At 49.6% G+C, this 10,777-nt stretch overlaps 3 protein-coding genes across 6 annotated transcripts; 1 reads left to right on the top strand and 2 right to left on the bottom strand.

The window, feature by feature from the left end:
• Nucleotides 1–427: 427 nt before the first annotated feature.
• LOC115251939 (selenoprotein S-like) lies at nt 428–2,440 on the bottom strand. Its single transcript, XM_029845782.1, has 6 exons — nt 2,206–2,440; nt 1,759–1,875; nt 1,426–1,532; nt 1,274–1,354; nt 1,036–1,108; nt 428–914 (listed from the first exon to the last, which is right to left on the bottom strand). Exons 1-6 carry the CDS (start codon nt 2,270–2,272, stop codon nt 835–837), a joined length of 525 nt encoding a protein of 174 aa, XP_029701642.1. The 5' UTR covers nt 2,273–2,440; the 3' UTR covers nt 428–834.
• A 462-nt stretch (nt 2,441–2,902) lies between these two features.
• On the bottom strand, nt 2,903–5,947 carry LOC115252146 (U2 small nuclear ribonucleoprotein A'-like). 2 transcript variants are annotated; one of them, XM_029846635.1, is made up of 9 exons: nt 5,784–5,947; nt 5,067–5,214; nt 4,903–4,981; nt 4,513–4,559; nt 4,348–4,438; nt 4,079–4,158; nt 3,529–3,604; nt 3,341–3,434; nt 2,903–3,176 (listed from the first exon to the last, which is right to left on the bottom strand). In XM_029846635.1, exons 1-9 carry the CDS (start codon nt 5,863–5,865, stop codon nt 3,037–3,039), a joined length of 837 nt encoding a protein of 278 aa, XP_029702495.1. In that variant the 5' UTR covers nt 5,866–5,947; the 3' UTR covers nt 2,903–3,036. The 2 variants fall into 2 exon arrangements, with proteins under 2 accessions (XP_029702495.1, XP_029702494.1); XM_029846634.1 differs by having other exon boundaries at nt 4,336–4,438; nt 5,784–5,946.
• Nucleotides 5,948–7,025: 1,078 nt separating this feature from the next.
• Nucleotides 7,026–10,108, top strand: LOC101068279 (uncharacterized). Of its 3 annotated transcripts, none has more exons than XM_029846650.1 (6): nt 7,026–7,480; nt 7,562–7,651; nt 7,970–8,102; nt 8,367–8,935; nt 9,073–9,218; nt 9,380–10,108. In XM_029846650.1, exons 1-4 carry the CDS (start codon nt 7,157–7,159, stop codon nt 8,774–8,776), a joined length of 957 nt encoding a protein of 318 aa, XP_029702510.1. In that variant the 5' UTR covers nt 7,026–7,156; the 3' UTR covers nt 8,777–8,935; nt 9,073–9,218; nt 9,380–10,108. The 3 variants fall into 3 exon arrangements, with proteins under 3 accessions (XP_029702510.1, XP_029702511.1, XP_003978875.2); XM_029846651.1 differs by having other exon boundaries at nt 9,053–9,218; XM_003978826.3 differs by having other exon boundaries at nt 9,035–9,218.
• The last annotated feature ends 669 nt before the right edge of the window (nt 10,109–10,777 follow it).

Genomic DNA, 10,777 nt, shown 5'->3' with positions numbered 1-10,777 from the left:
TCCTAAACACGACTGTGGCCCTGCGGAACCATGAAGTTCTCATCTAAACGCGAATCACTGAAATATTTGGACGGTACTTTTCCAACAAGGCGACGTACTCAGATGAAAGCAGACATTCTTTGCTTTTAGAAGAACATCTTGTCAAATTCGTCGCTTCAGGACAGAACGGTTCCGCAGACTCTGGCGCCACCTAGTGGCCGTTGGTCGGTACTGCAGCCTGCTGGTATCACGCGTCGGTTTCAAGGGGACTGATTAAAAGTGAATAAAAGTTCAGCTCTTTAACCCACAAGCCATCCCCACATGTACTATATGGAAACATGTTGTGCAGCAGTGCCCTCAACATACTCTTATTCATTGTTTTAAACAAGTTATTGTTTTAGTCTTATGACTTGATTGTGTGCTGTAGTTTTATTCAGGCGCAGCGCAATAAGGGAGCACAGCTTTATTGGTTTACACATGTACAGTTTGATCGTGCGTCTGAGATGCGGAGATCAGAGGGTGTCCTTCACCAGCCAAACCTTTCCACGATAAAACACGGGGGGGCAGAAAACACAGGGGGCATCACCGACCACAGAGCTCATCAGCCAAATCCGACGGCCAGGAACCGTTTGCAGAAATGGCGTCATAACAGGCTTCTAATGTCCCCGCACGTCTGCGTCCTTCTAGGCTAAAGGAGGAAGCCACAGGAAGTGCAGGAACGAGTGAAACGGGGAGGCGTGGAGCAGCAGCAGATCAGGGGTGGGCACATTAAAAGCTTGCTTCAGTGGGTCAGTGTGCGCGGGGCGAGGTCGGAGCGCAGAGGTCAGGCGGACCCAGCAGCTCTGACCTTTAACCTCATCCACCTGACGAGGGCCCCCTCCGCCCCGGTCTCCAGGAGCACGAGCCGCCGCCCTGTCCGGTCAGAGGGTTATAGTCTGCAACACAGCAGCCGAGTGGGTTTATTCTCTCTAACGGTGCTTTTGTCTTTAGGCGAAACACATTAAATACGCTAAAATCTCCACAAATGTGGAGAGCGTCAGCAGGAAAAGGAAATACCTCCGCTGCGGAGTGGCTTCCTGTCTGGTTTTGGTTTGCGCACCACTGTTGACGTGCTGGCCTCGTCCTCAGCCTGTCCACATATAAACACACATATATACATTCATCAGAGGTGAATTAGCATCTTAGCTTAGCTCTCTGCCCGCGTAGCAACAGCAACAGTGCTCCAGGTTAGAGGTCACTCTCATTTAAGACCGTTATCAGGAACCAGGAGTGGGAATAGACTCTTCAGACTCACTTCTGATTGTCTCGCCGCTGCTCGGAAGCTCTTCCCATGCTGCAGCCGGTCCAGCTTCTCTTTTCTCCTCTCTTCCTCTTTCTGGTCAGAAATTCAAAGGATGAGAGGTCCGACCGGACCCGACGAAAGGCGCCCGTTCTAACGGGCCTCACCTCTTTCTGCTTCTCCCTGAAGACGACCGCCTTGGCATCCAGCTCCTCCTGCATCCTCCTCCGAGATGCTTCCATGGCCTCTTGGTTCCTGGCCACTAAAACGGCGTCTTCACAATAAAAAACAGTCGCTTTAACACAAGAACGATGGTTTTACACTTGATGTGTCACTGAACATCGACCCAAAACGACCCAGTTTGGGTAATAATCAACTAACACACGTTGTTAAAGGAGCTGGTGAACAAGTACTGGCCCACAGAACCCTGTCAGGGGAACCCTAAGCAGAACCCAGCATGACAGGAGAGACATTATCCAGAGGGGACACGTCTGGCTGACCTCGGTGTGATCCCGGATCCTCCTGACTGGATCTCCTCCGGCTCAGCTGCTGGACCAGCAGGTAAACGACGATGCAGAGCAGCAGCAGGTACCAGCCGAACTGGGACAGAAGTTCTCCTGCAACAGGGACCGAACACCTTTAAAGACACAAACGCATCGAGACGCCACGAACGAGCTCCGTAGTTTCACACAAGAAAATAGGGTTAGATACGTGGAAGCGTAACGTTGCTACCAGGACAGTTTCAGTTTTAACTAAATTAACGCAGAAGCGTTTAGGTACCGGTGACGGTAGTTAACCCGGCTAAGCTAACTGTTAGCTGTTTACAGCCACAGAAGCGGTTCGAAACACCTTGTTGTCCGGTGTGACACCAACCTCGTCATCATTTTACTTGCTGAATCAAAAGAAACCAACTACGCACAAAAATGTTGCGTTTTAATGAGATTTACCAACGATGGAACCCAAATCCGTGTTTCCGAGGGGGTCTTTCCGAGAAAGTAAGACATCGTCATCCATGGCTGCTAAGGAGGCCTAATGTGGAGTTCCGAGAAGAGCCGTAGTTTGTGGTCGTGGGTGTAAAAGTCCGTAAAAGTCCAAAAGTTCTCAGAGTTCTACAGCAGCACAGACGGGCACCATGCTAACAGCTAGCTAGCAATACGCCTACATGTAGGGTGACGTGGTAGCTGCGTGCTGCCTTCATGACGGTGGGAAAATCAAACACTTTTAAAAATCACCTGACTTCTGCGCACAAAGAGTTTGGGCTCTTTTCTTAACCTGCCATTATGTCGTCTTCCTTCCGCAAAAGAGACTGTATTTATTTCACCTTCACTTTGATACTCCGTTTCTATGGAGACAGATTGATACAGTTCTCCTTAACCTTTGTTTGGCATAAAGTCTGAGCGTCCGTGGAGCCGTCACACTGGAACCACGTGACATCTCATGTCCCATTTAGGTGAAACGCATTAAGACGTCGTCATCGTGTTTAATTGCCATTAGAATTACCAGTATAATCCATAGTAATTATACAGGTAAAGATATTTCTGGTTATAACTGGTGACGTGTCCGACCAGCTTGTACGTGCACGCTGACCACTTGATTTCCATCCACGGATTTGGTCGTTACGCTTTTATAACTCGCTGCCACACGTTACAATGTAGTAAATTAGCTTTTTATTGTATATTACAAAAAACAACAACAAAAAAGGCCCGACACATTTTCAAGAGGAAAAAAACAAATGTACAACATAAAAAATAAAAAAGGCTCGCGTGGATTTGCGCTGCTTAGGAGCCGTTGACATGCTGCTCTACGTCCATGTCTTCATCCACATTTCCACCTCTCTCGCTCATCCCCTCTCCCAGATCTCCAGCCATATGTGCTCCTTCTTCCTCCTCCTCCTCCTCCTCCACCATGTCAGCTTCACCTGAGTGCACAAATTCACCTGTTAAACCATCAAAAGGCTGGTGCACGTGGAGCAGAGAGCTAAACAGAAGCAGCGAAGGCTGCTGGGGTTCTGCTGCTCGCGGCTAACGACAGGAAGCTTCCATTGCTCGTGGGCTGGTGACGGTCTGGTGACCAGCAGCTCACCTGCTCTGAGGTCTCTGCCGGGGATCTGACCCGCCTGCAGCATCCCTTTCAACCTCTCCACCTCCGCCAACGATGAGGCATTAGCAATAGCATTCTAGGAAAACACAGTATTAGTGGGTGCACCCAAAAGACAACAGGCTGCCCCCACATGGCCGTCAAACACCAATGACTACTGGGACAAAGCCAACCTTGATGGCCTCCACGTCAGCCTGAGACGGCCCCGTCTTCTTCTTCTCCAAGGGTGCGGCGGCGCCGATGGTGAACCTGAAAGAAAGGCACGTCGGTGACACGGACCCGCACCAGCTCCTCTGACCTCTAGAACCAGTGTAGTATCTTTTCTCAGGTCAAACAGTCCACAGGCAGCAGTCCTCCGCAGCACTGAGACCCATGTGGCTTCAGGAAACAGAACTTTATCTTTCTGAGGACACGTCCGCAGGGCTCTATTACAGGCATTTGGGTTGGGGACGTTTCCAGCAGTTTCCTCCTTGTGACCCGATGAGAGCGACAGCGCCTGTAGAGACGTGCACCTTCCCTTTTACAGGGATTTGTCAAAAGTCTTTGTCCCCCTTGTGTCCTATTGCCTGAGCCCTGTCAGTATTGTTGTACAGGATGGGCCAGGTTGGCGTTGACCAGATCAAAGCTACGGGCCTGCACCTTTCAACGGATTCAGCCTTTTCCATCAGCCAGGATCCAGTGATTCTGAGAAGCTGCTGTAAAGAAGTGGACTTTTTATCTTACGTTTTGGTTCGCTTGGCAATATCCTTTGCAAGCTGAGCACCTCGTTTGCCCTTGAACATTTTCTCCGCCTCCTGCCGTTCCTATGGTGATATAATTCATGTGAAAAACAGGGTGAAAACCGCGAGCTTTGATCCAAGAGGGAGGCAAGGACAGAACTCTCCAGGCTGGACGAGTTTAGCAATGGAAAACTCTAGTTTCAGTTCTGATACACGGAGGAACACATTCTCATGAGGTCGGCAACCTTCCTGCTCACATACCTTCAGCTTTACCTTCTGGAAATCAAGCACGCGCAGCTGTGGCAGCTTGTTGATGACATAGAGCCGGTAATGCTTCTTGTTTGTCACCGGATTCCTCAACAAGCTGGGAAGTCATTATCAACCAGTTATGGAGTTGAAATAAAGACATTAGTCAAGGTTAAAATGGATCGCTCAAACCTGAGGAGACTCAAGGTCTTTATTGTGGCCAGTGGATCCAAGTCACCCTGGAAAGAGGGGAAACATTTATTCAATTAATGTCATCCTGAGTAGACAAGAGCGATGACACAAGAGAAGATCTGTTCATATTGTTGGGTCAAATAGGTCACCACCGAGTGAGGTGTGGTTATTAACCTTGATGCTTTCAAAGGAGCGGAAATTGAAGAGATATTTCCAGCACAACTGACTGAGACAACGATATCTAGTGGTTGTGGATCTCAGGGGACGGACAGACACAATCACGCCACCCTGGTCCAAATCAAGCCGACCGAACAGCTTAGATGGACGCCCCCCACCACTGCAGAAGCCTTTAGATGCTCCACAGCCAACAACATCCCCGGCTACACTCACCAGCTCCTGAATGTTGTTGCTCGTCAGAATCAGCTCCCTCAGGTTTGGCAGCGCCTGCTCCAGATTCTCCCCGATGCGACTGGACACACATGGAACAGGATTTAAACACGGGAGCTGCGCATCGGCGCGGAGAAAGGAAGGTTTTACACGTGCGAGCAACTCACCAAATCCTGTTGCTGTTCATTAACAGGGTTTTCAGCCTTCTGAGCAGAGGGAAGCCGTCCAGTTTTCGGACTTCATTATCAGAGAAGTCCAGTGTGTCGAACTGGTCCAGAGTCGCCCCCAGATTTTCTATCACTGGAATTTTATAACCTGGAAACAGACCAAGAAGAGGGTTTAATTCAAAACTGTCACATCAGCATCGGTTTCTTTTAAAAAATGTGACCAGGTCTGGTGGTTCAAACACTTAAATGAGTAGAAATTGTGCCGTTAGTCTATCTTTGTCATTTAAATGGGCTCCATAAAGGATATTAGCTCCATAATGTCTGAAGATATGACGGATTTTGATTGATCACCCTTATAAGTCGTATTTTACCAGCTCGGTTCTAACGTGCACGTTTGTATTTTATTACGTATTGCTTTCTAAAAAATAAACCCAGGTAAACTTCGCTAATGTTAGAGGCGCTAATGATGCATTTAGGGGATTGCACAGGAGACATCGGGACACCTTTGTCTGTTCATACCACATTATAAGACTGCAAAAACAGGCTTTAATAGACTTCACCAGATTAAGAGCACATACCCAGCGCAACATACTGAAGCTAAAGACCACAAGAACACAACAGGTAACATTTTGGTCCGATAAAAAGCGCGATTCCGTGAGGAGGGGAAATGCTAAGCTAGCACATTAAAGAGGGCTCTGGTAAAAACAAGCAACTAACCTCGTAAGTCCAACTCTCTGTCTCGGACGGGGTTGGTGTACTGGGCCGCCTGCTCGATCAGTTCAGCGGATAATTTAACCATGTTGACACAATCAGGCGAACAAACTTTAGCTTAGCAACAACACGCCACGCGCCGCGCAATGCTTCTTCTTCGTCGATTTTAACCGCGCCGGTTTCTTCTTCTTCTTTCCTTCCTTGATTTTTGTGCAGTAGCGCCACCTAATGTACAAGAGGGTGGAGTTCAATTTACACTTGATTGATCATTAAGATTCAGATTTCCTTTATTTGTTCCACAACGGGGAAAATTACGGCGCAACAGCAGCAAAAACACACAGAGGAAATTAGGCATTTAGGAATGCAAGGATAGAAAAAGAACAATAAGTAAAAATAATAAAAATATAATACAAAAAATTGTATGGGACAGGAGGAGGATGGACAGACTGGTGAGGTGGGTCAGCTCTGTCCTGGGATGTCCCCTGGACTCAGTGGAGGTGGTCAACACGTCCCCCCCTACAGGACACCCTGGCAGCACTGGGCAGCTCCATCAGTGAGCGGCTGCTCCACCCTCGCTGTGTGAAGGAGAGGTATCGCAGATCCTTCCTTCCTGTCAGACTGCACAACAAACATAATGCGTGCTAATAAATAACTGCTTTTAACACCGGACTCACACAATAACATTACAATTCTCTAATAGCATTTCAACCATTCTGCACACACTGAATATTATATATTTCCGATCTGTATATTCGTCAGGTAAACTTGTCTCTGTAATATGTATTTATACAAAAAGGCTGATTATCCATGTATCTTGGATTTTATATATATAATCTGAATCTGAGTCTACCACCCTATCAACTAACCTTAACCTGAAGACGACTACTCTCACAACGCTGCTACCTCGGGGCTACTTTTAACCCTCCTTTACCTGTCCAAAGTGGGCTAGATTCAGAGGTGACTCAGATGTGTCACCTGTGGCTGTGACAACGGTAGTCAGGTGTGTGAAGCGTGAACAGAAGGAACACGGGATGCACTGTTTCCTGTCATGATGGGAGGATCACACTTCCCCCTGCAGTTTCGTTTTTAACATTAGTTGTGTTCATGAATATGAAATATGTGTTGTACACAATATATAATAATGTGTACAGCACTTTATGCATTATTTGGTGACCCATCGATTAGATATATCGTCTTGCTGCGCATTACCATAATGTCCTGCAGGGGGCAGTGGGGATCTCTAACACGCACAGGGTCACAATACTAAGGAAGTAGAAGAAGAAATGGAGACAAGTGGGAGATGAGGAGCAACAGAAGAAGGAAACTATGGCCAAACAAGCAAACTAGGAGAAGAGAGCGTAAGAGGAAGGGCTCGGAAGATGGAGGAGGCCGTGCTGGGATGTGCAGCAGGACCTAGAGGGCGCTTTGAGCGGCTGTCGCAGGTTTACAGGTGCCTCCAGAGCGGGTCGCGTCCCGGCGTCAGCGCCGCGGCTCTGGCTTCCCTCCTGGTGGAGGAGGCTTGTGAGGCGTCCCGGGAGGATGGTGGTCCTGCGGGCAGCCTGGAGCTGACAGGGCTCAGCATGACCCTGCTCAGGAAGATCAGCTCCAGCCTGGCGGCTCGGAGCCCGCCTCCGGCTCTTGCTTCATATTTGGTGGAGACGCTGAAGATACTAGTTCATGAAATGGATCTGATGTCACATCTGGTGAGTCGGACCCCCCCCAACCCCCAGATGTTGAGTGAAGCGATACTCCGTGTTTACCAGAATCCATTTGCTCCCTTCCAGGTCCGTCATTTCCAGGCTTCTGACCAGATCTTGTCCCATCTGGCCGTCAGGACTGTATCAACATATGTCATCTATCATCTACACGAATCTGTGAGTCCTCAAGTGTCGCCTTTACGAGAATTTACTGAAGAGAACTTTTGGTCTCAGTCTGGTATCGAATCCTACTTAAAAGTAGAGGTTTTACATTGAATGTTGCCTGTTTTGTTGTGTATTTAGCTGCTGTAATGGTGCGTCCAGTTATTCCAGCAGGTACAGAGAAGCCCTTAAATCAGGACAGGTTCCCCTCAGACGTAACTGGAGTCTGACTGCACGAGGATGCAGAATCTCTGCTTTCTTGTGTCGAACCTTTTACCTCCAAAGCTAAATTCTGCTCAGCGCGTTGACTCGGTGTGGGCTAATTTTACCCAGGGTGCCGTCAGCCCCGCGTGGGAGCAGACTTGTCTACGGGCCTTCGCCCTCGCCGTCCCGGGCCCTGAATTAGACGCCTGTCTGCGGTCGCTGACCCGCGCCTTAAAAGAACTTGTGAAAGGAGCTTTGCAAGGTAAGATCTAAGCCATTATTCAGACCATCACCTAGAGATAAGAAAGAACCTGGGAGTAGGCAGGCGTGCACGTTAACCCGTGGATCTACTAGTGAGGGTTTAAACCCTCAGGTCGATTTCCTGTAGTTGCTCAGGGCGCCTTTAGAAGACTCAAGTTTCTGGCCTACATGAAGGCTGGAGGCCTGCTCTGTTCTGATTCTGCTAAAAGCTCCACAAAAACAGGGGTTAAACTGGTCTTGTGATTTTCCTCACTTGGACCTTCAGGGGACACTGGAAAACTGCTGTCAAGTTTTGATTCCAGCCTCGGTGTGTTGTGCTCAAAGTTGCTGAGCGAGGAGAGGGCGACCACGGGGCGGTTTGAGAGCACGCTGTGCTTCCTGGCGGACCTGTTGGAGGCGCTGGCGGCGTCCTCGCTCACCGGGGGCGCCGGCAGCTGCTTTCACTGTCAGGAACTGGTCCATCGTCACTCCTCGGAGCTTCTGAAGGTCATCAGCGGCTCCTCTGGGGACTTGCTGAAGAAACGGCTCCTGCTGCTCCTGAAGAGGGCCGTGCTCCAGAAGGCTGGAGAGGAGTGGGTCTCAGGAGACCTTCCTGGGCTGAAGCTCAAGCACCTTGACCCTGATGTGACTCTGCTGGCTCAGAGCGTTGTCGCAGCAGTGGGGCCGACTGGTTAGAAGGGCTTCAGGTGGACATCTGCTCGTCCTTTTGGGGGTCTGGACCCACACGTGTTGACCCTTCAAAACCAGACTGCGTCCTGCTTCGAGCCGTCAGTCTGCTTCTTCTCAAATCCATGGAGATTCACATCCAAACTGCTTCCAGAAGAGGAGAAAAAGGTGAGAACAAAAGTGTATATATGCTCCTATACGCATTTGAAGTGTCCACAGCAGCCAGGGAGTTCTGTTTCCACCTTTGTGTCCCGCTTCTCACCGCAGGGTTGCTTGATGTTGCAGAGTTGTGTGGTTATCTGCAGAAACTCTGGGGCTTCCTAAAGAGACACAGTGAGGAGCTGCGGGAGGAGCCTCACCTGTGCTGCTGGGTCGGCCGGCTCTTCGGAGAGCAGGACGACGACATGATGGAGGCGGCCAAAGCTTTGCTTTCCATATTCCTCCATTACAGGTATGAACCTGTTTCAACTGAACTGCCCCAGCTGCCTTCAGGCCACTTTGGACCACCTCAAGGTCATATTTGTTGTCATTATTGTTGGGCGTTCACCTTGGAAATATGGTTTGAACCGAGCTTCTTCCTTGATGGTCCCTGCTGCTCCTTTCTTCCTGCAGACAGCACTCGGGGGTGGATGGACTGGCTTTGCTGGAGGAAGCTTGTGCTTCTGGATACAACCCTCACTGCCACTTCATCCTTCTGCTGGAGAGCATCTCCTTTGACCACAGCTTCCTGCTCGACCTCCTCATCTCCACCGAGACCTGTTTCTTGGAGTATTTTGTGCAGTACCTCAAGTGTCTCCTGGCTGACTGGCAGGGTTTCGCTGTGACATGTGGTCACGTGAAGAATCCGCCTGCATCTTCACGTGCGCGTCAGATGCCTCCGGCCTGTGGAGGTCAGAACCAGCCCTGTGAGGTCACTGCCCATGTCCCTGCTCACCCTCCAGGTCTGTCCTCACCCCTGGAACCCACCAGCTCGGCTCCTGGCCTCCCGCTGGTGGACTACAGTAGTTCTGATGAGTCCGACCATGAGAACGGAGGTCCGCGGGGTGCAACGTGGACCAACCGTATGAGTGCCCCGGATGTGGAGCAGGCGCCCGTCAGACAGCCTCATTTTAAGGCGCCTCGCTCTGGATCTGAAAAGACATCAGATGTTAGCTGTGAGGTAGCTGCAAGAGTGCTGGGCTGTGTGTCGGAGCTGAAGGAGGTTGTGGTGAGGCTACACATGAAGAAGCTCTTCCCATATAACCCTGCCCCCCTCCTAAAACTCTTAGGACAAGTGCAAGCCTGCTGCCCTCCGTCGCGATGAGTTTTCACCTGTTAATAAAGCAGCTTTCTCCAGTCCAATTCTGTCTGGCAACGAGTGTTTTTCAGTAGCTCGGACGGACGGTCAGAGATGAGATGAACGTCACCAAATCCTCCTCCAGGATGTCTGAAGACCTGAATTAAGCCCCCCAACACGAGGTTAAGATACACGCCTCAGTCCTCACACTATAACTCCACACAGCTCGACTGTTAACGCCCTCTTTCACCTCCGTAATAAAAGCTTCTCACACGTGTAACACGTCAGAAACTGGAGTTCCGGTCCTGTTTTGCTAGTTTACTGTCATGTTTGCTGCAGCTTGGTCACATTTGTGGTCTTCCTGTGGAGGTAGAGCAGCTAGTAAAAGCAGTGATTTTACCGACACTTTCCTGCAAAGCAAACTTAAGAACATGCAAATATTTTAGGTAAGGTCAGCAGAAAACCCCCGAGAGAAAATGAAAGCTCTGAACTGACCCATAGCGAAGGCTGGTATTTAGTTTATTATGGACACCAGTGTGAGGGTGGAGTCGTCTTTTCAGGGTTTCCACAATCCTACGAAAAGAACTACTAACTACTACTGACTACTAGAAACTAGTGACCAACTAATAGTCAGAAATGAACTATTTAGTGGTCAGTATTGTCACAAACACTTCTGAGCCGTTTGAGGTGGTGGGGGCACCAACGAAGAAGAGAGCAGGGGGCTTAATGGGGGG

The sequence above is a fragment of the Takifugu rubripes genome, chromosome 13, assembly GCF_901000725.2.
Source record: "Takifugu rubripes chromosome 13, fTakRub1.2, whole genome shotgun sequence".
Classification (NCBI taxonomy): Eukaryota; Metazoa; Chordata; class Actinopteri; order Tetraodontiformes; family Tetraodontidae; genus Takifugu; species Takifugu rubripes.
Note: the sequence above shows the minus strand (reverse complement) of the source record. Positions and strands in the feature narration are given on the sequence as shown.